Genomic DNA, 24,426 nt, shown 5'->3' with positions numbered 1-24,426 from the left:
GACTGTGAGCCCCATGTAGGACATGGACTCTGTCGAACCTGTATCTACTCGAGGGCTTACTACAGTTCCTGGTACAGAGTAAGTGCTTAACAAATACCATAAACCCCCTCCCCTGTAAAAAATCTCTATTGTATTGTGCTCTCCCAAGTGCTCAAACAGTGCTCTGCACACAGTAAATACTAAATATGATTGAATGATTGATTGATTGATAGATCAGATCTCACTTGCCCTCCTCACAGACACCCTGACCCCGTGGGGCTCCAGACAATAGCCCCTTTCACGGCCTCTTCCTGACACAGATCACATCTTGGTTCTGCCTACAAGCTTATGCAAATGAATCGCAAATGAACTCAGTGTTTCAGGTTGAAAAATAATGCTTGCTAGAATTCCCAACTCAGCACTAAATCTCCCCCGCTTAGGTGGCAAGGTTGGCTCAGGTGACAGTAGAAATCCCCACGGGAAAGTTCACATTAAGGTTAGCTTGGCTCCAGCCTTCCATTCAGAGAAAAAATAAAATCAAGCATCTAAACGATAACGGCCTATTCACTGTACCTCGATCTCATCCATCTCGCCGCTGACCCCTCGCCCACGTCCTGCCTCTGGCCTGCAGTGCCCTCCCTCTTCATATCCGACACACGATTACTCTCCCTCCATTCGAGGCCGTATTAAAATCACATCTTTTTATGTCACCTCAAAGCGACTTTCCATGACTAAGCTCCAATTTTCCCTGCTCCCTCTCCCTTCTGCATCGCCCTTGCATTTGGATTTGTACCTTTTATTCACCCCATCCTCAGCCCCACAACACTTGGGTTCATGTCTATAGCTTATTTTAATGTCTGTCTCTCCTAGACCGTAAATTCACTTTGGGAAGGGATCGTGTCTACCAATTCTGTTACACTGTACTCTTCCAAGTGTTTAGTACAGTGCTCTGCATACAATAAGTGCTCAATTAATACCATTAATTGATTGATGAAATCTTTGGTGGGCCTGCCCAGAGAGCCCAATTCAATTTTGCTGAGTTTTGCCAATTTTCAAATATCTAAACTGGCCTTGATTCATTCAATCATATTTACTGAGTGCTTACTGTGTGCAGAGCACTGTACTACGTGTCGTGGTTTGGGGGCAGACCAAGCTTTCTACTGTTGGACTGCCAATGTCACGCCTATACCAGGTCATTGAAATTCCAAGAGCAACAAAAACAAAACCAAACACAGTCATCTAAATGCCCCAATTATTTGCTAACTTACTAATTATTGGTAATGCCTGATAATTACTGACATTGTGCTGTCTAAAAACTAAAGCTGATAAAAATACCCTTTAGAAATTAAAGTTTATCTGAGCCCAGCTACATTTCAAACGCACATAGTAACTGCAGCTCACAATTCAGAGCTGACCTTCAGGAGAAAGGTCTGCAGGATATGAGCCTTTGGGTAAATAAAACTAAAAATAGCATCCATAATACCACGACTGCATTTTTCAGACTACAGATGTTTATGGCTCTCAGATGCTCATCACCATGACACTGGAAAGTGTGGGAAAATCTGCAGAAAAATCTCACAGGCTACAGGGACTGCTCAAGTGACTCAATTCTCATCATCTCGTCTCCTCCTTTAAAGCTAGTAGAAGGAATTCCAAAGACAATTGACAGTTTATAAAAATAAAGGCAACCGAAAGCCCTGCAAAATAATTTCAGTCACAGCATCCTGAACAGAGAAAAAGGGGGTGCTTTTCTAAATACATTTGGAAACCAGCAACTCGAGACACAAGCTGTCACAGACTGGTGGCTTTGTGAAATTGGCAAGTTCTTCCCAACTCGACTTTGGACTTCCGATCCTTTCCCTTTGAATAAACATTAACCCAACATCCCTCTGCCTCCCAATTTCTCCATGTACAAAGGGGGGGGTAATAATTTTGCCTGTACAGAGCTAGTTCATTCTGGCTTTTGGAATACCTCTAGTTTACAGCTACTCCCATGGGGTTAGAAAAGGAAACTGCTCTGGTATAGTTTGGGGCTGCTGGGAGAAGGGAAGGGCAAGAGAGAAAGGAAAACAGGAAAGGTAGCCACACTTGAATCTGAAAAGGCAAGATGGTGGGAAGGATAAGAGTTTTCCTAAGATAGCAGGGCTGCAGATCCTCCCTTCGGTCTGCATGCATTCATTCAATCATATTACTTGAGCGCTTACTGTGTGCAGAACGCTCCCTCTACCACGTGCTCCACTACACTAATACTTCGCCAAATAGCCATACGGAGGCATTCTCGCAGAAGCACCAGGGAGAGGAGGGACTTGGGAAAGCCAACAGGAACCAAAGCACCAGCACCCAAACCTCTCCTTCCGTCTCCCGGCATTCCTGCTGTGCTCAATACACTGTGGGTGGGAGGACGAAGGGATGAAGGAGGAAGGCTCAGCAGCAAAGCCAAATGCAGGCTAGGTAGGGCCTGGCCCCCCTACCAAGTCAAGCCTATTTCCCAAAGGTCGGGAGTGAGAGGAAATGGCTGTCTTCCCCTCTAGAATGTAAGCTCGCTGTGGGTAGGGAACGTGTCCCTCACATTATTAGATAGTACTCTCCCAAGCGCTTAGTACAGCATTCTGCACACAGCGAGGGACCCATAAACACGAATGACTGATTGACTGACTGACAAGTATGTGGGGGAAAACCACGTTCATGATAATATCTTCTCAGGGGCCGCAAGCCCTTTTTATCCTGGGGTGGGGGGAGGGGGGATGTTACCTGAGAAGGGGCACTGCAGGAAAGTCCCGTCAGCTCGCTGATCCGAGCGGCCGCGGTGGGGTTGCTGGAGCTGATGAGGACGGGAGGACTGATCTCCATGGAGTGGCGGTTCTGAGAGGCCTGGGAGGATTTGTTGGACATGGTGAGGGAGGTGAACGAGTGTCGTTTTTTGGTGTTCTTCTTGGTGTCGGGGTGTTTCTGAGCTGTGCTGTTGTGGGTCGCCCCGGAGGGACCTTCTCCAGAGTCCAGGCCGGAGCCAGAGGGCTTGTCCAATTCTATCAGCTGCTTGGCCGCTGAGTTGAACTGCAAAACAAATCAACAGGGGCACACGTTAGTGAATCCTTGATGGTATCCAAATGCTTTCAGCAGTCTCGCTATTGCACGTTTCTCTATTTATCTTTTAAAGGCTCAGGGGTCTTGCATTGTAAGCGCTGAAGCAGCCAAGCCTCGTGAAAAGTGGACGGGGAGACAAAAGTTTTAAACTCAGCTCCGCCACTTGCCTGTTGGGTGACCTTGGGCAAGTCACTTAACTTCTGTGAACCTCAGTTTTCTCATCTCTGAAATGGAGAGTCAACAGATGTTCTCCCAAATAATAATAATAATAATTGCATTTGTTAAGTGCTTATTATTGGCCAGGCACTGTACTAAGCGCTGGGGTGGATACAAGCAAATCGGGTTGGACAGAGTCCCTGTCCCAGTTGGGGCTCACCGTCTCAATCCCCATTTTACAGAAGAGATAACCGAGGCACAGAGAAGTAAAGTGACCTGCCCAAGATCACACACCAGTGCTGGAGCCGCGATTAGAACCTGTGACCTCTGACTCCTAGGATCTTGCTCCATCCACTATGCCATGCTGTCCCACCCTTAAACTGTGAGCCCCCCCCATGACGAACGGGAACTGGATGATCTGCTTATACTGACTAAGCCCCAGCCTACCACAGTGCTTGGTAAAGAATAAGCACCTAATCAATATCATAATAATTATTATTTAATGCCAATATTTCTTGCAACATCCTTCCTGACTTGGTAATATGCTCCTGTACCCGCAGTGTGTTCAGGGGGGCAGGGGGAAGATAGTCAACAGCGATGCTTCCAATGGAGAGTACGGGTAGGAGGCAAGAAAGGAATTAAAGAGGAAGAAATGCAGACGGAAGGGCAAGGCCACCGTCCCAAAGATACCGAGGAAGTCGGAGGGGGGCTTTCTGGGGCCCGCTCCATTTGCGCTGGTAGAAGTCCCTTCATTCAGTGCTGTTTCCTAAGCACTCTATTTCATGGAATCAATTAGGAGTGCTGCCTGGACAATCTCTGACTAACTCTTCGGACACCCATGGTGCAATTCTCCCTCACCGTGGTTGCAGCATTCATGGCAATGTTCTGTCCAGAGGACAACGCTGCTGACGGACACACCGACAGTGGTGATGAGTTGCACTACCCACCCACTAAAATACGCTCTCCTCTTCCACCCTGGCTACATATTGGAAGACCAGCTGGGGGGAGGGGGGAACGGGTGAAGAAGCACTCTAAGCCCCCTTTTTCTGGGCTTTCTCGCCCTTCCACATCCACTCTTCAGCAAGGGGATCCGGCCATGAATAATTTGTGGTCAGAACCTGTGGTTTTTGTTTGTACACAACTCTCCCATTGATGAGGAGGTAATTTACGGTAAAATCATAACTCATAAAGCTGACAGAGCACTCCAATCCTATGAGATATGTGAATTTATTAACATTAATTGCCATAAAGGTGCAAATGGAATAAACGTGGTGACATTTCTAGCACTAGTACATCATAAATTCTAAATCTGAATGTTGGGGACATTTGCAATAAAAGGAAGAACAAAAGCTTTTTGTTGGCATTCAGGTTGACTGGCGTTTCTTGAGAACATTGTTCCATTTAACAAGTTGCAATTCTATTGACACAGAGCTAAAGCCAATATCTGAGTTTTAAGTGAACAACATCCCCTGGATATTTTAATCTCCTCACAAACAAACTGTGTTAACATGGGGATAACACAAATCCTAGGGGCAATCCTAGGGGGAAAAAAACTCCAGCCCACAATGGCACACTTCTTGACTAAACTAGATAACTAATACTGAATTAAGAAACCTCTTTGTTAAGCAAAAGTGGTTACCAATGTATCACCGAGCAGATGGTCACGCTGATTTGAAGGGGATAAACAGAACAGTAATTCCAGATTAACAAAGGTTATCCTAAATAATTCAATATGTCATAATCACTGTTTCCGGGTCTTGAAAATTATATTCTCCAGGTTGTTGCTAGAAACTAAATATTTCAGTCTGGCTTCTAGTGAAAGTTGCTTGGGGCCTGTTCCATTGTTTAAAAATGCCCTGACAGTCTTAACGAAAGCTTCGTATTTCCTCTTGCTCAATTCTCTGTGGAAAAGGCAATCAATTTCAGAGTCCTCAACATCATCCTTCATATGCCTGAAGATAGTTAGAAGGTCATCTATGGCCCTTACTCTTCTCCTCTCCAGGATAATCAATCTTCATTCCATTAATCTTGTCTCGAAAGACCTTTTCAATCCCAACAAAATCATTTTTGTTTCATATGGATTCTAAACTGCAAGCTCCTTGTGGGCAGGGATTGTGTCTACTAACTCTTTTGTACTGTACTCTCTCGACTGCCTAGTACAGTGGTCTGCACAGGGTAAATGCTCAAGTACCATTGATTCAATTTTTCTGGATTGCTTTCTAGTTTTTTACACCCTGTACAAACACAGTGACCTAAACTTAAGAGAGTTCTATACTGTAATGAGGTCTGACACATTGCTAGAATTTGTAGAGGGGATTATGCTCCTGCTCTCATGAACCACCTTCTTAACCCATTTCAGTTTTACATTTGCTTTTTTAAACTGCAGCACTTTCTGCTTAACTTGTAATCAGCTGTTGACCCATTATGACCCTGACTGTGTCTTTTCCCCCATCCTGTCTCAATATAGTTTGTTTTTTGTCCTGTTTTTAATGGGCTATTTGCCTAATCTACTTGTGAATTTGATTTGCTTTCTGAGGAGCCAGTAAGGCTATTTGACTTAACATCTCTGAGCAAACTTGGCAAACTCTCATTCCCTCTTCTGTTAACATCTAATATTAAGGACATACTCTCCAAGAAACTGGAGGAAGACAAGCTCTTCTGCCTGGTTTTTGGATTCTCCAGGATGGTCAGGAACAAACCATCCGAGAACCTGAGTCAGAGAAAACCACAAGCTATCCACAGAACAACAATAATAATAATAATAATAGTATTTGTTAAGCATGTACTATGTGCCAGGTACTGTTCTAAGCACTGGGGTAGTTACAAGCTAATCGGGTTGGACACAGTCCCTGTCCCATTTAGGGTTCACAGTCTTAATCCCCATTTTACAGATGACAGAACTGAGGCCCAGAGAAGAAAAGTGAATCGCCCAAGGTCACAGGGCAGTCAAGTGAAAGTGGCAGGGCCGGAATTAGAACCCAGGTCCTTCTGACTCCCAGGCCTGTGCTCTACCCACTAGACCACGCTGCTTCTCGTGACAATAAGGACCAGTGAGGGCTGGATAATTTGGATCCTAACTACCCCATCATCAGCCACTCCAAAATCAGTCAATCCATGGCATTTATTATGCCCTTACTCTGGGTGGAGCACTATACTAAGCACTTGGAAAAGTAGTATACAATAGACTTGGTAGACATGTTCCTTGTCCATCAGGAGCTACTCTAAAGGAGGAGACAGACATTACAATAAATTATAGATGTGTACACAAGTGCCTGGGGCTGAGGGTGGGGTGAATGTCAAGTGCCTATAAAGTAAAGATTAAAATCCATAGCTGACGTAGAAGGGAGAGGGAGTAGAGGAGATGAGGGCTTAGTCGGAGGAAGGCCTATTGGAATAGATGCGATTTCAATAAGGCTTTGAAGGTGGGGACAGTAGGGTGTGTCACATATGAAAGGGGAGGGAGATCCAGGCCAAAAGGAGGACATGGGCATCACAGGCATTTGCTAAGCCCTCTCTCTGGGCACGGCACTGGACTAAATACTGGGGAGATTAGAGAGGAGGAGAAAAAGAGGACCTCAAATCCCATGCGGGGAAGATCACCACTTTCTACTGTGGGGGTAAAGTGGGGGTGGAGCCCCTTCCCTGCGGTCCTCATGAACTCAAGTGGAGAGAGAGAAAAGGAAGGGCAAGAGCTCTTCTGGTCCTTTTGAGAGGGCAGGGCTTCAGGGAGCCTCCATTCTAGGGACTTTGGGGGTAGAGTGTGGGAGACCTGAAACCAGCCATAAGACAAGACGGTGCTCACTTTCCTGCTCCCCCTAAAAGTGCACTGATTGACTCCTCACCTTTCTATAGTGTTGTTAAGGAGGTTTCACCAGCCTTGTTGAATAATAATGTTGGTGTTTGTTAAGCGCTTACTATGTGCAGAGCACTGTTCTAAGCGCTGGGGTAGATACAGGGTAATCAGGTTGTCCCACGTGAGGCTCACAGTTAATCCCCATTTTCCAGATGAGGTCACTGAGTCACAGAGAAGTTAAGTGACTTGCCCACAGTCACACAGCTGACAAGTGGCAGAGCCGGGAGTCGAACTCATGACCTCTGACTCCGAGGCCCAGGCTCTTTTCCACTGAGCTACGCTGAGAGAGCCCACCTACTACTTCCCCTTTGTCTAAGTGCCCTACCATTCTAACAGAGAAGGAAATTAAATGGATCTGGTAGGATTTGCTCTTCGAAAGCCACTTTAATTGTGGCCCTGTGCTATTTCAGGCAGTGAAAAATTGACTTTTGCCTAGAATCTTTCCGGGTGTCAATGTTACACTGACTGGCCTATAATTATGAGGGACATTTTGTACCCCTTTACTCTGCCCTGTTCCAACTTCAGTGAGGTCTCAAAACGAATGGCTCCAATGAGTCCAATTCTATCAGGACTTTAGGAAACATGTTCCAGGACAGAATCTTCAAACTGAGGGTGGCGCTCCCTAAGAGGGGTACAGATCTGAGCCCGGTCCATTCAGGACTCAACAGCAGGTCTGTGGAACTACATCCCCTCTAGACTGTAAGTTCACTATGGGAAGGGAACGTGTGTACCAACTTTGTTCTACTGTATTCTCCCAAGCGCTTGGTACAGTGCTCTGCACACGGTAAGAGCTCAAGAAATACCACTGATGGATTGATTGATTGACTGACTCCCAAACCTGTGCCATGCCCAAATCAGTCTTTTCAGGATAATTTGAGTACAGGCTAGGGCTGAAACTATTCCCTCTTTCACACACAAGTCCTTCAGTGGGCCAGGCCCAGACTTGATCCAACCTCTGGAGTTTGAGAAAGAAGGGAATGGAGGAGGAACGGTTTGGAGGAGAGAGGGATGGAAGGGTTGGTCAAATTCTAGAGACTGTCCTGTTCAAGATTACTCAACTTCTGATCCTTATTAAGCACTTACATAATTTCTAATAGCTGGCAAGTGGGAAATCTGAATGGCGATTAGATCTTCATAAAATGTTCTGCTGCCCCAACCATCCTAAAAAGTGGGTTGTCTTTACATGGCTAACTGGTCTCTAGCCACAGAGGACAAAACCAAAAACACTGGGGTTAGGGATTTGCCTCTGAGATCCATGACCAGAAAGGAACAGGGTAGAAGTAGGAGTAGGATAGGATATCACATGTTATTTTTCCTAAGCGAAGCACTCTCTCTCCCTCTCTCTCTCTTTCTCTCTCCCAACAGAGTGAACACAAATGCTGCTGTCCTGTTTGCTCAACTCTTATTTATGATGGAGCCATAAACAGAGATGAGTTCTCATCATACTCTGAAAACCCCACATTCTCCTCTCCACCCCATGGATCCCCTGAAAATGTATCCTGGTGAACTTTTCCAGAATTTCATTTCCTTGCAGGACCACTGACAATCAGAACACTCCTCCACTTTCCCTTCACCACAGTTAAGACTTTTCCTCTCCCACTGAGGGAGAACAGGAGGGAACAGCTTCTAAGACACTGCGATCTTCAAAGCTTTTTGGTACCGTGATGTGATGAGCCTTTGACAGTGGTATCACCAAAGGAAAGAAGTTCCTGTTGACAAGAGTATCTTAACCTTCAGCAACAATGGGAAAACAAGTGCGTGACAGCTTAATGGAATTTTGATAAAGTTCATTTATGCAAGTTTGCCTGAGCACAGTAGTAGCCTTTCAGGTGACATTTAACAAACAAATGCCCTTTGGTCCAGGAGCTTACTCGTCAATGCTGGATAGACTTACTCCCTGGGGAATCTACCTTGAGTGCATTTGATGGACGATGTTTTATAGGAGTCCTGGGCAGGGGCAGAGGTGCAAACCAGGGTGCTGAGTTTGACGTAAAGAAAAGCAGCAGTTACATGATGTACTGATCTTTGGAGAATGAAAGCCTCACCTAACAAAACTGAGGAAATCCTTGAGAGTCTGGGTCACCAGAACCAAACAGGCATGGATACAACAAGCACACAACGTGCACAACATACAAGAGAAAACACAGACTGGACCACAGGGCAATGTTAAGCCTTCTTTACACTGGCAAGTCTTAACTCCCTATTTAACCACTGGGTTTCAAAAACTGGGTTATATAGCCTGGGTTGAGAATTAGGTAATTGGGCTTTTGTTCGTGGGTTACCCTGAATAAAAACCAATGCTGGGGACTTCATGGGTATATTTGACTGGTCTAAAATAGGAATTAATTTTTGGCATGAACCTTTATGCCAATCTGCTTTGTTTGTTGGAATAGAAATCAAAATCCAATATAACTAGAGTAGTAATTAACCCCAGAACGCCTCTGCTAATCGAAACACCCTGTAAATACAATATGGCTGTCTAAATGACGAAATGGCATACTACCTGCACATTAAATCTACGTAATGGGATAGATTCTTAGGTTTAAATGACTGAATGTTTCTGCTATTTTGTTGCTAGGCTCGAAACACATGGGCCAAAAAGGTTATTTTTCTTTCTGTAACCCAGTTGGGTAACTTGTTGGGAAATATTAGTGAATTAATTTGAAAGGGTTACATATTTTCCCCTGGGTAAACGACATTAAAATGAGATGGACGAGACCGCAAATCAGGTATTTCTACGCTTCTGGGTCAAGCGATTGATTGGTTCTGGGATATTCAGGAAAAAAATGGTGCAAGGGGGATGGTGATAACAAGCCTGGTAACAGCATTGTGTTAAATTCAGAGTAAAGATAGTCTCCCGTTTGTGTCACACACACACACACACACACACTCCCTTCCCCCTTTCCCAACACTCCATTCTGATTCTGTAAACACATCAGGATTCTGTGGCTGAGAACCAACATTGTTCAGGTTTGAACAATAGCTGCTGGAGGGCAAGGACTCTATCTTACAGTTAGTAGTAATGGTATTTATTAAGCATAATTCTGGGGTAAAGACAAAACAAAAAGATGAGGCATCTCTGCATCACCCAGAAGGCTCAAAATCTAAACAGGAGCTGGAAGATATGTAGAACAATAACAGTGACGTGCAAAACAATAAATTACCAATTCAATGATCAACAACAAAAACACTACTTAAACTAAAGTAGCTAAAAATGGTTCTTGGAGGGGAAAATTCACAGGCGCCTCTCCTCTCCAGGAAAGAGTCTTATTTTTCTGATTGTTCCCCAAGCTCACTGCATACTGCTCTGTTGCACACAGGAAGGCACTTAATCAATACTGTTGATGTTAATGGTTCCACCATGGTGGTTTACTGACACACAACTATGACATAAGTGTGGGTGAATGTGTGCTTGTGTGTGTGTGTGTGTGTGTGCGTGCATCTGCATCAATGCACACACCTGCAAGAGAGGCCAGGGGAGTGTTTATGGATGCTTTTGTGTTTCTACATGCTTATGCTTGAAAGCTTTGAAAGATGGAAAGATGTGGATTTGTTTAGGTTTGTTGTATTTAAAAATTTGGTGAATATTTTTGTTTACTTTTCAAGGAGCTATAAAGCTGATCCACTTCCCAGTTCTTGTGAGGCAAAAGGCCCAAGACGTCAAAAGATGTCTTCAACCAATTTAGTTGTCTCATTCCCCCAGTCAAATGGTCAGGGTTTATAGTTCTGTAGACTGCTACAGAACTAGACTGTTTAGACTGTAAGCCCATCATTGGGCAGGGATTGTCCCTATCTGTTACCGAACTGTACATTCCAAGCGCTTAGTACAGAGCTCTGCACATCGTAAGCGCTCAATAAATACTATTGAATGAATGAATGCTAGGTTGATATGGTCTGGGGTTTACAGTGTGGACTTGCAATGCAGATCCACTTTTAACTCTCCTATCTTGGAAGAAAACACTTTGGATGAAGTACAATCTTGGACTACACATTCCAGGCTGCAAAATATGTTTAGCATAATGGCAATGACAGTTCATCTCCCCAGAGGTTGCTTAGCCCCGTTTGAAAGTTAGGTAATTGGGTTTTGGTTTTTGGGTGACCCTGAATAAAAACCAATGCCGGGACTTCATTTATAATACAAGAATCGCCCACTGAGTTGGAGCAATTAGAAAGATGGAAGGGATTACCCAGAAGCCTACAAAACCCCTGACTAAAACCTCCCCTCAGGTAGCAGTTCTTCTTAATTGTGTTTGTTTATCTTCAAAAACCATGAATGTCTGGAAGACTGGCCTCTAGGGATACTGAGGGAAGAGCACAGATCTTGCCACACTCTGGGGGCCAAAGCAGAAATTGCCCGTGCAGTCCTTCAGGCATGATCTTGCTGATCCTTAGCATTTCTTAAATGGCAGATATGCTCAGGAAGCCCCTCAGGAAAAGAAGAGAAAAAGGGAAAGAAGAAGAAGACTCATTCGAACTGCTTACTGGTGAAGAACGCAGCCTGACTGAGTGGCTCTTCCTGTTACCCTACAGAGAGATTGTTCAAATACAAGCCGTTCAACTGGGCAGAGATTCAATCAATCGTGACTATTCATTCAGTGTCCACTGAGTGTGAAGCCCTGTGCTAAGCACTTGGGAGAGTACAGTTATATTTACAAGACAGGACCCCTGCCTTCAAGGAGTTCATAATCTAACAAGGGGAACAGACCTTAAATAATTTACAGATAGGCAAAAGGAGAGAATTGAAAGTTGGGCAGGTGAATTTCTCTAAGCAATCAATCAACTGTATTTACTGAGCCCTCTAGACTTTAAGCTTGTTATGGGCAGGAAATGTGTCTGCTAATTCTGCTGCACTGTACTCTCCCAAGACTTTAACAGAGTAATAATAATAATAATGTTGGTATTTGTTAAGCGCTTACTATGTGCCGAGCACTGTTCTAAGCGCTGGGGTAGACACAGGGGAATCAGGTTGTCCCACGTGGGGCTCACAGTCTTAATCCCCATTTTACAGATGAGGTAACTGAGGCACAGAGAAGTTAAGTGACTTGCCCAAAGTCACACAGCTGACAAGTGGCCGAGCCGGGATTCGAACCCATGAACTCTGACTCCAAAGCCCGTGCTCTTTCCACTGAGCCACGCTGCTTCTCTGCACTTCTCTGCAGAGTGCTCTGCACATAGTAAGTGCTCAATAAATATCACTGACTGATTGATTACTGTGTGCAGAGCACTGTACTAATCGCTTGGAGAGTACAATATTTATATGCATCTGCCTGTGACTAGTTCAAAAGAATATGTTGAGCAAGTGAGTGCTAGGAGTTGCTTAGGCTTTTATTAAGTGAGGCTCCCCTCAATGCTTTTCAAACTTTCCCCCTCCTGGGGCATATTCCTCAAAAGGTTTCAGCTCTAGAACAACAACAAGAGCTGAGAGACAAGCAAACTGAACTCCCACATGGCCAATTCATGCTCGGTAAATGAGTTTTCTGCTGCTGACAAGTTCTGACTCCCTCCTCCACAGCCAGAACATGTGGGAATCTTCTGAGAATAGTCTATCTACACAGTTTCCTCCTTAGTCCCTGCACAGCTGAGATGCTTTTTTCTAATTCTGTTTGGTTTTTTTAATGGTATTTGTTAAGCACTTAATATGTTTCAAGCACTGTTCTAAGTGTTGGGGAAGGTACAAATTAATCAGGTCAGACACATTCCCTATCCCACATGGGGCTCAGTCTAGGTACGAGAGAATAGGTATTTCTCAGATGAGGAAACAGAGGCACAGAGAAGTTGGGTGATTTGCCCAAGGATACAGAACAGGCAGTTGGCAGAGCCAGGATTAGCAACCCTCTAGACTCTAAGGTCCCTGTAGGCCAGGAAAGTGTCTGCCAACTCTGGTATATTGTACTCTCCCCTAGTCCTTCATACAACAATCAACAAATACACAGCAAGTGTTCAATAAATACGATTGATTACCTGAGGTTCTCTGACTTCCAGGCCCGTGCTCTTTCCACTAGACTATGCTAGTTCTCTAGACCATGCTGGTGCTTTTGTTATTCCCAAATCCTTGCTACATATCAGGACCCCAAGCTGGTCAAATCAGCTGAAACTATGTAGATAATCCGGTCCCATTTCCTTCCACACTCCCTAATTGCTGAAAAATGGATCATTTGGGCAAAAGCAGAAAGGATTTTGCCTGGAATGATCAACAGACTTTATCATCTCCACTGTACTTTGATGGGAGGGGTCTGGCTTTGGAGAAGTCTTCTCTTCCCATTCACAGTGAATAAAGTCTATCTCTAGTTGAATTCTGCCATTCCTCTTGAGATTAGTACTCCACGGGAAAGGAGGCAGATAAGGAGGGTGTTGTTCATTGTGAGCAAGGAATGTGTCTGTTATATTGTTATACTGTTCTTTCCCAAGCTCTTAGTACAGTGTTCTGCGCATAGTAAGTGTTCAATAAATATGACGGACTGATTACGATTGACTGACTGCTGTTTTAGAGCCCTGCTACTGTTGCTTCTAAGAGTCTCATTCTTTGACCTCCAGAAAAAGTCTAAGATATCTCTTTTCAGTCTTTATTGTCTTCGCTGAAGGGGACAGGAAGTGGGGGAGTTACCGGATAAGTAAAAACTGAGCTTGCTTTCTTTATAATGTGCTGCATTTTGCCTTTCATTGCAAACTCCCTCCTTGTAGCACGGTGAGGTTGGGAAGTAAATATAAAACTTTAAGATAGTTAAAGGAAGTTTTAGATGATCATTTGAATTGCATTTTTCTATTAAAAACATGTGAATCACCCTCTTCTAAGAAACGCAAACAAAAACTTAAGTATCTCTAATAGGGCTGAAAATACCTAACAACAATGACAAGTGAAGGCAGGTTTTAATCAGAAGTCTGATGCTTCCCTTGCTTTTAGTGTGACTATTAAATGCTTGGAATTTTCCACAATCTATAATTAGAACACACAAATGATGTACAGAAACCTAGCCCAAGAGGTACAAGATTTTTTGGTTGTTTTTTTCAAAGGAGAGAAAGTTATTTAAGAAAACTGAAACCCCTAAAGGGCATGGGCACAACTCAGGACTTGCACTTGTTTTGCATTACTTTTCCATGGGCGTAGGCAAGCTGATTTGTTATGAAAACTTGGTTCTCTCACTGTCAAAACTGGCAAATTGGTGGTTACAAGGATACAAATTGTACATTTAATTTTCAGAATTCTGCCAAACAAATGCTTCAGATTTTTAAAAAAGAGACAAAAACAACTAAAGGTCATTTTTTAGGGAATTACCCTGAAAGTTTTCTTATTTTGAACTTATCTCTGAACACCTGCTATTCAAAATCCTAAATCCATCATCTTTCATCAGTGGTATTTATTGAGCGTTTACTGTGTCCAGAGCTGAAATGAGAGCTGAAACTGAAATGAAAGCTGAAAGCAGGTATCAAAATTTTAAACTGATTTTGCAATTTATCACTGAAAATGCCTTTGCCCAATTACTGAAACTCAGGTTCTAATCTAGGCTCTGCCACTTGTCTGCTGTGTGACCTTGGGCAAGCCACTTAACTTCTCTGTGCCTCAGTTACCTAATCTGTAATATGGGGACTGATACTGTGAGTCCCATGTGGGACTACCTGAAGAGCTTTTATCTACCCCAGAGCTTATAACAAAGCTTGGCACATAGTAATCACTTAACATTCATTCATTCATTCAATAGTATTTATTGAGCACTTACTATGTGCAGAGCACTGTATTAACAAATACTTTAATTGTTATTATTATTCTCTACTGAGGACAGGTCAATTGTAGAGCTTTGAAAAAGACTGTTTGCTAACATATTCACTTTGGGTGGAGGAGTTGTTTAACTTGACTTTTCACTAGGATTTTTTCGGTTGGGTGGGAATCAAAATGGTGGGTTCTCCAGAACCTAGTTAGAAAAAACAAACATGGGATAGATCAAGGATGAAACCAGCTGCTCAGATTAAATCCACTGGAGTTTCCTGCCCACCAACCTTGCACGTAACTGCTTGAGCACATTCAGAAGTTTTCGCAAGAATGAACGGAAAATGGGAAATTTGTCAAGTTTAACTAAACTTAAAATTGAGGGATGGCAATTCATGGAAGAAAGAAAATTAGCCAAAAATAAAGCATACAAAAATCTGAGCCTTGCAGTTAATTTGCTTTTCCCTCCAAAAAAATTTGGAAGGGGAAAAAAACCCCCACACTCACCACCAAAAGAAACCCACACTATAGAAAAAGGCCTTAGTTTTATAAATGAGTTTTATAAAAGCACAAGCCTGGGAGTCAGAGGACCTGGGTTGTAATCCTGATTCCACCACTTGTCTGTTATGTGTCCTTGGACATGTCACTTGACTTCTCTATGCTTTGGTTACCTCATCTGTGAAATGGAGATTAAATCCCCCTTCTCCCTCCTACTTAGACTGTGAGTCCCATTTGGGAGAGGGACAGTGTGTCCAATCTGATTATCCTATATCTACCCCAGTGCTTAATACAATGCCTGGCACAGAGTAAGTGCTTAACAAATAGCATTAAAAAAGATTCCACTAAAAATTTGGCTTGGTTGAAGACGGTTTCTAGTAATGATTAAATTGGTGAATCAAATATCACTGATGATGGGTCTGCTTTTAATTTAGGGTCAATGGTCTTTATGTTAGAAAATGAGATTGGAAAAAATTTCATCTATTTTGTCTGAAGATATCAAACAAAATGGAATGCTTTCCTTTTAAGATTGCCATTCAAACAATCCATTGTATTTATTGAGTGCTTATTACCTGCAGAGCACTGTATTCAGCGTTTGGGAGAGTACAACACAACAGAATTAGCAGAGGTGGTCTCTGCCCATAATGAGCTTACAGTATGGAGAAGGAGCTTACATTCAACAAAGGAAAAGAACTGAACAGCCTTTGGGGTTGTGAATTAGAGCCAATTATAACTTGAATGCCCTGCACTTGTATTTTAACAAGTAGTAAAGAATTCAGTTTCTCTCCTGACAAAACAGAGATTTGATTCTCTATCATGTCCAAGTTTGGACGCCAACCATTTCCTAGATCTTTGTGGAGTTATCTTTCAGACCGAAAGATCCAAACGGAAAACAGCTGTCTAAACCAATCTTCATTCAAAAAATTCCACGGTCATATAAAACTTTTCTGGTCTCTTCTCTCCCCTGCCCCAGAGGTCTGTTGTTTATACTGCATAACCTAATACAAATAAAAACATCTCTTGGGTCCGCAGTGGTCAGATTTCAAAGCAGTTGGGCAGTAGCTTTGGAGAGGTTCAATAATAAAACAGGAGTTGTCACCAAACCCTAAAGTTCAACAGTTAACTCAGAATGGGAGCCCAAAAGGAGCATTGCACATTGGTAAATTCTAGAATCCTAATGTGCCATGACAACTTCAAAGGTACTGTTCTAAATCTATCAATATTCTTGTCTTAGGTTGGTGAAATACTGTACAAACTGCTTCAAAGTCACATTGATAGATAGGCAGGAAAAAGAGCCTGAAAATGTCTCAGTGGTGACAGTACCCTCTAGACTGTAAGCTCCTGGTGGGCAGGAAATGTGTCTACCAACTCTGTTGTACTCTGTCTCTCTCCCAAGTGCTCAGTACAGTGTTCTGCATTGAGTATGTGCTCAATAAATACCTTTGATTCATTGATGGGGGGCAAGGAAAGATGCTTGGCACATAATAACAGCTTAATAAATACCACAGTTGTGATTACTGTTATTATTACTGGGCCCTCAAACCCCTCTGAGTCAACCAGAACCACTGAGGAAGTTGGGAAGTAGAAAGAGAGACAAAGGAAAGGAATACCTACTAATCCTTCCCAAAAAACTCCCAGATTTTGGACTCTCTGCTACTAAAAAGAAGCAATGAAGAGCTTAAGAAGCTTCACTAGTAAGGGCTGTGACTCTGTGCAAGCAGGGGTGACTCAGGATTGCTCGCCACACCTGTGTCTGCCCTTGTGAAACGAAAGAATGACGATAAGGCCCTGACCTCTGGGGACAATGCCAGGTTTGGGCCACCATGGCAAACCGCCGAAAAGCACATCTCCTGGGTCTCCCGGCCTCGACGGCTTTACGCACCTCCACATATGAGATGGGGAATATCCCTATTTTGTCTGCCAGCATCCCTTCGGCCCAGTTTTCATCCACTCGGCGGATCACAGTCAGAACATCATCCTGTAGAAATACAAAATGGTTACAATCGCTCGAGGCTGAAAAAGATCTTCATTTAATTTCTCCTCGCCAACTGCGGACTTTGGTCCGAAGAATTCAGGAATAGACGTAATTTGACAGGTGCAACAGCTTGCTGCATCCCCAGATTAAATAGCTCATTCATTTAGAAGATTTCCTGATAAAGAATTCACCTTCTGATGATTTGGGGTTTTCCTGGGTAAGGGGCCTGGTAGCCTCCAAATACTTGGACAAGAATCTTGGTTTCTGATTAAATTTCCTACTCCTCGCACTTTTTAATCACCACTAAAACCCAACCCCAAACCACTGCTTTACTTTGCAGATGAGTAAAATGGTCAACTTAAAATGCACAGCCATTATCGGCTCAACAGATATGCTTCCGGAGTGTTCACGCTTCTAAGCACAGTAGGAAACATAATTAAATTAAGGGAATTTACTGTTGGTTCCTTCAACATGCTGTAATTCTGCCCTTCTAACATGCCCTTGAGTAAATCATGCTTACAATTTAGCTTCAGAATTCGCTAAAAGGACTAAATTGACACAGTGCCTCTAAACAAAGTTCCTTTTCTGATCATGTACATTTTCTACGCACAAAATTTCAATATCAATTATTGTTGTTTTTTAACGAGATCATTAGGAATGATGTATTTTACTAGGGACACAATGAGGATCGGAAAGGCTGTTCCACTGACAGGACTACTTCTGGTAAAGGACAAGATTTTCTTATTAAAATGAGGCAGTGGTGGCCTAGTGGAGAGAGCATGGGTTTGGGAGACAGGAGACTGCGTTCTACTCTCAGCTCCACCACTCGCCTGCCGTGTGACCTTGGGCAAGTTATATAACTTCTCTGTGCCTTAGTTTCATCATCTTATAAAATGGGGATTCAATACTCATTCTCCCCTCCCCTTAGATTGTGAGCCCTATGTGGGACAGGGACTGTGTCTTGTCTGACTGCATTACATCTACCCTAGCACTTAAGTGCAGTGCTTGGCTCACTGGAGGCACTTAACAAATGCCACGACTATTATTCCTAACATTATAATTAACGTGTGAAATGTTTCCATAAGCCATACTGTCTAACCAGTTAATTAACGTTGTGGACCCATGAGGAACCTGTAATCCACATGGTCTGCTATGCTGTGGGGACTCAAGAATCTCTTCTAAGCCCACTTCCAACATTCATTTCCAGTTGTCACTGGATCCTGGCATCCGAGCTTTTTTTAGTTCCATACTGGGCGGTAGAAGGAGATCGTGAATATTCCAGGGCTTTCCTGGCACCATTTAGAACAGGCCCAGCCCCAGGAGCTGCTAAGGGCGGAGGGAGAATTTACATCTCCGACTGAGATGATAGGAGGAACCCTCAACCCCAGAGGTGAATTGGGAGAGTGTGAACAGTGACACCCTCCTATGCTTCCAGTCCTCTTACACTACAAACCGTGGTATGTGTTCATTCATTAATTCATTGAATCATATTTATTGAGCGCTTACTGTGTGCAGAGCACTGTAATACGCACTTACTATATGCCAAGTTCTGTACCAAGTACTGAGGTTGTTTAAAGATAGGCTGACAGAGTCCCTTTCCTCCCTCAGGCTCACAGACAAAGGGGAAAAGTATGACAGATATTTAATCCCCATTTTACGGATAAGGAAGCTGAGGCCCAAAACAGTTTAGTGATTTCCCCAAGGTCACACAGCAGGCATGTGGCAGAGTAATAATAACAATAATGGTATTTATTAAGTGCTTACTATGTGCTAAGCACTGTTCTAAGCGCTGGGGGGATACAAGGTAATCACGTTGTCCCATGTTGAGCTCACAGTCTTAATCCCCATTTTACAGATGAGGTAACTGAGGTACAGAGAAGTTTAGTGACCTGTCCAAAGTCACACAGCTGACAAGTGGCGGAGCCAGGATTAGAACCCATGACTTCTGACTCCCGAGCCCGGGCTCTTTCCAATGAGCCATGCTGCTTCATCATCTGACTTTCAGACCTGTGATTTTCCATGTTATGTTCCCCGCCTCCCACCCACCTCCTCCCCAGGCCCGCCCCAAATACACTGGACCAGTCTGATGAAAAATTAAGACAAAACAACCCATCCACACTCATAACCAATCTAACTTTACCTTTGCAAATGGCAGGCAGTCTTTGTCCGCTTCTTTGTCTTTCACTTCAAAGTCATAAAGTGCTTTGCACTGAGGAGGGGGCTGAGGTAAAGGTTTAATAATTTGTACGAAGTTAGTGGGGAAAAAGCCGTGAATCCCATTGACTTCTCCGTGGTACCAATTCTCATCCACTTGGCGGCGTAAAATAATGATGTCACCCTTGCTGAATTTCAGGTCACCTGGTTCTTTCCCCTCATAGTTGTATAATGCTTTGGCACATGGTAACTGAGGCACACCCTTTAAAAAAGAAAAAAAAAAACGAAGATGATTTTTGGAAACGAGGCACAAAACACAGGAAGACTTCTTAAAATATATAACAGCTGCTCAGTGAAAACCAACAATGTCGAATTGGTTCTATCTTTTTTCTTTGGAGTGAGGACTTTATGTAAATTTTCAAATACTAAACATACACTTTGTACCTACGTATATATCTTTTATCCCAGGCAATAAATGATTTTGCGACACATAAAACACACACACATACACTCACCTCTTTAAAGCTGTTAGTACAGTGCCCAGCACATAGTAAGCACTGAACAAATATCACAATTCTTATTATTTACAAACTTACCTTCCCTAAAGTGGCATATATGTCTAAGACCCTTTAAACCACTGAGGCTTTTTCATATCGGAAAACTCTGGATTCATCCCTTGAGACAATTTATTCGTCAAAGGACTCCATTTTATAAGGTATAAAAATAGAATCTCAATGACGAGTGGGGAGGGAGTGAAGGGGCTCAGACTGACCACCTCCCACAACCCCTGATGACTGAGGTGGTCTCTCCTCTCCCACTGACACCTGGAGGAGATCCAGGCCCCAAAGGAGCAGGGGACAGGCCAAGGAAGGCCCAAATGCTGAGCTCCCGTGACTCCCCAATAAAGCCAGGTGATGACTCTCCCAGCGGACATCTCTGAGAGGATAGCTCTTTCTCTTCAAGAGCAGAAGGCAGGCAAGAAGCCCCTGCATTTAAAACTCTGGAAGGGTAGAAGGATGTCACACCGCTGGTGGCCCCATTTAAGGAGGAAAACGATCTCCCCTTCAAGCAGTGACAAACTGGTGCAAATTTTAAACTTTGAAAGACTGAACTTGGCTTGTTGCCTTAGAGCTCTTGCTGGTAAAATAATAATGATTATAATAGTGATAATAATAATAATAATAGTATTTGTTAAGCACTTACTATGTGCCAGGCACTGTATTAGGAGCTGGGGTAGATACAAGCTAACTGGGTTGGACACCATCCCTGTCCCATATAGGGCTCACAGTCTTAATCCCCATTTTACAGATGTGGGAACTGAAACTCAGAGAAGTGAAATGACTTGTTCAAGGTCACACAGCAGACAAGTGGCAGAACCAGGATTAGAACCCCAGATCTTAGAACAGTGCTTGACACATAGTAAGCACTTAGCAAATACCATCATTATTATTATGGGTGAGGCAGTAGGGAGGGAGAGTTTTGGGTGAGAGTTTAAGGTTTCCTCCTCCTCCTCATCATCATCAATAGTATCTACTGAGCACTTACTATGTGCAGAGCATTCAGTCAGTCAACTGTACTTATTTATGTATTTATAGTGCTCAGAGGTAGGCTTCATATCCTGAATATGCTTATTAAACATTTAGAATTGAGCCTGCCGCTCTGAACACGTATCTGTCTCTCTAAGCCTGCTTCCAAGAAGCCAAATCCAAAGCCAAATCCTCTGATAGTTTTAGAAATGTGGTTCATTAACATGCTGAAGCAATGAGCAAGAATTAAGATTTCCGGAGAGCCATTTAAACAAGTCTAGACGGTGAGGCTATCCTGCATTTGGCATTCATTCGCTCTAATAGTGAAATGTAGTCAGGATGAGTGTCTCTTTCGGCAGCTGTCAACTGGCCTACCCAAGGCGTTTCTGTACCTTGTTCCATTATATACAGAGCCACATCTCCTTCCCATCAGTTTCCCAAAGGATGAAATGGGGCAGAACCCACCTGGGAGAGCTTTGGATGAAAACCAAAATCTTGCCCGGAACCATTCTGAATTAATTATTCCTCATAATCAAAGAGCGGTCATTTTTTTTAAATTCTCTTGATTCCCTCCAGATCTCACTATGGAGAATTTGAAAATACAACCTCAATTGTGTGCCGGCGATCCTACAAGGACTTCAAACCGAAATAAATGGCCAGCCCCTTCAGAGAACTAACTAAATGTATGCATTTTCCAACTAAAAGCAGGCCAAGAAAAACACGCGGTCCTTTCTGTCTGCTTTCAGCTCCACGGTGTGCCCCAGCCCTCAGTAGCGAGAGGAAACAATCACTACAAACCGCATTGTGACCTGTCCAGCACAGAAGCCAGGCACTCTTCATATTCGTTTGTTTCTAGGCCCAGCTGGATATTCTTTTCCCCCCTTGGCTGGCTTCACAGAAGTATCCCTTTGACACGCATTCACTCTATCACAACGCAGTGAATCGGTTCCTGTGAAGATACCATAATGCTCTGCATTTTAAAGATGTTTGCATTTCCACAACCAGGATTTATTTTCTATAATTTGACCATTTACTGCTTAAAGAGGAGAAGGCACAAAATCACTGACAGACACAGTTTGCTTCGGATGACTCTTCAGACATGGATATAGTTTGGATCTGACAAGATTAATTCAGCAAACATAGGAGACCTGATTTGATTCATTGAGGATTCCCCTGCCAATCTAGTAACCGGCCGTTGAATCTACCTTGATGATCCCCTCTCGGCACTGCAATTAATTCTGAATTAGCCTATTCTGTCCCAAAATAGGCCTCTCAAATAAATACCCACAAGACGCACATTGAGCAGATTGTTCCAGAATAGACATCTTTGAAATGCTGAGCACTGTGGGATTTTCACAGGAACCGATTCTCTGCGTCGTGATAGGGTGAATGTGTGTCAAAGGAGTAGCTGAAGGGATGGCAGAGTCCTAAAGCACCATAATTAGTTCTTCAGTGATAAATGAGAGTGATATCTGAAGGTTAATGCATAATTCCGTCACACATCACAGTCAGGCACTGGTGGTCCTATTCATTAGTAGCTCTTCTCCCAATCCCACTCCATGATGTTTCCTAAAATGCATCAAGCACTTTCCTTAAAGTGCATGGTGGGGAGATGTGGTTAGCTAGCAAGAGATCCATAGCTGAACGGGCCTCCAGCCACAGGGATGCCACCAATTCATTCACATCATATCACCTTGCGGCTTGTTGGTTCCCGTAAGAAATATCTCCAATCAATCAATGGTATTTATTAGGCACTTACTATGTGCAGAGCACTGTAGTAAGCATTTGAGAGAGGACGATAGAACAGAAATAGTAGACATGTCCCCTGTCCACAACAAGAGAAGCAGCGTGGCTCAATGGAAAGAGCCTGGGCTTCGGAGTCAGAGGTCATGGGTTCGACTCCCGGCTCTGCCACTTGTCAGCCATGTGACTGTGGGCAAGTCACTTAACTTCTCTGTGCTTCAGTTACCTCATCTGTAAAATGGGGATTAACTGTGAGCCTCATGTGGGACGGCCTGATTACCGTGTATCTCCCCCAGCGCTTAGAACAGTGCTCTGCACATTGTAAGCGCTTAACAAATATCAACATTATTAATCTAGAGGGGGAGACAGATACTAATATAAATAAAAATAAGCTACTGATGGGTACATAAGTGCTGTGGGGCTGAGGGAGAGGTGAATAAAGGAAGCAAATCCAAGTTCAAGGGTGACGCAGAAGGCAGTTGGAGAAGCGGAAATGAGGGTTTAGTCGGGGAAGGCCTCTTGGGAGGAGATGTGCCTTCAATAAGGCTTTGACGGTGGGAAAAGTAATTGCGGGACACTCAGCTAAGAGCAGCAAAGGGGTGCCGAGAGGCTAGGGGAGGATTTTTATTGTATGGTTTAATCATTGAAATGATTAAACCATGCAATATGCAGAACTTCACAAAGTCTACACCAAACTAACCAGTAATCAAATCTTTTGAGCAACTGGCTAGAACTGTAAACTCCCTTTTCAAATGAAGCCCAATAATAACTATAAAATAATAACATCAATAACATCAATAATAATAATGATGTTTGTTAAGTGTTAACCACGTGTTAAGCACTGTGCTAAGAGCTGGGGTAGATCCACTATAAATAGATTGGGCATAGTCCCTATTCCACATGAGGCTCAAAGTCTAAGGGGGAGGCAGAAAAGTTATTTTATGCCAATTTTATGCCCATTTTAATGGATGAGGAGGAGCATGGCCTTAATGGAAAGATCACAGGCCTGGGAAGCAGAGGGTTCTAATCCTGCTGTGCCACTTGATGATGATGATGATGATAGTATTTGTTAGGTGTTTACAAGGACTCTACTAGGCACTGGGGTAAACACAAAATAATCCTATTGGAAATGGTCTCTGTCCTTCATGGAGCTCACGGTCTAAGGGTTGCTGGGGGGAAGAACTTGTATTAAATCCCCATTTTACAAATGAGGATACTGAGGCACAGAAAACTTAAGTGATTTGTTCAAGGTCACATAGCAGGCCAGTGGCAAAACGAGGATTAAAAACCCAGGTCCTCTGACTCCCAGGCCCGTGCTCTTCCAACTAGGCTATGAACAAATCACTTAACTTCTCTGTGCCTCAGTTTCCTCATCTGTAAAATGGGGATTAAATACCTGTTCTCCCTCCTAGTTAGACTGAAAGCCCCATGTGGGATAGGGACTGTGTCTAACCTGATTAACGTATATCTACCTCACCATTTAGTATAGTGCCTGGCACACAGTAAGCATTTCACAGACAGTGAGTCAATCGTATTTATTGAATGCTATCTGTTTGCAGAGCATTGTATTAAGTGCTTGGGAGAGTATGAAACAGATATCAAAATTATTATGATGATGATCATTGTTATAATTAATAACCAGAGGCCCAGAGAAGTTAAGTGACATGCCTAAGAAAATCAACAAATGGGGGAACCTGACTGATAGGCACATAGGCAGAAGCCCAAGCAGGCAAGTAGAGGTGCCCAGATCTGAAGC

The 24,426-nt window shown here is 43.3% G+C and overlaps 1 protein-coding gene across 1 annotated transcript in view; it reads right to left on the bottom strand.

Moving 5' to 3' along the window:
* SH3RF1 (SH3 domain containing ring finger 1) overlaps positions 1–24,426 on the bottom strand; it is a 187,524-nt gene that overhangs the window by 40,271 nt on the left and 122,827 nt on the right. Inside the window, exons 3-5 of the mRNA XM_029076818.2 lie at positions 19,388–19,663; positions 17,155–17,250; positions 2,731–3,033 (exon numbers count right to left, since the gene is read on the bottom strand). Coding sequence (XP_028932651.1) covers positions 2,731–3,033; positions 17,155–17,250; positions 19,388–19,663 — 675 coding nt within the window. The remainder of the gene's footprint in view (positions 1–2,730; positions 3,034–17,154; positions 17,251–19,387; positions 19,664–24,426) is intronic.

Source organism: Ornithorhynchus anatinus, chromosome 12, assembly GCF_004115215.2.
Source record: "Ornithorhynchus anatinus isolate Pmale09 chromosome 12, mOrnAna1.pri.v4, whole genome shotgun sequence".
Classification (NCBI taxonomy): domain Eukaryota; kingdom Metazoa; phylum Chordata; class Mammalia; order Monotremata; family Ornithorhynchidae; genus Ornithorhynchus; species Ornithorhynchus anatinus.
The sequence above is the reverse complement of the archived record's forward strand: the minus strand, read 5'-3'. Positions and strand labels throughout refer to the sequence as shown.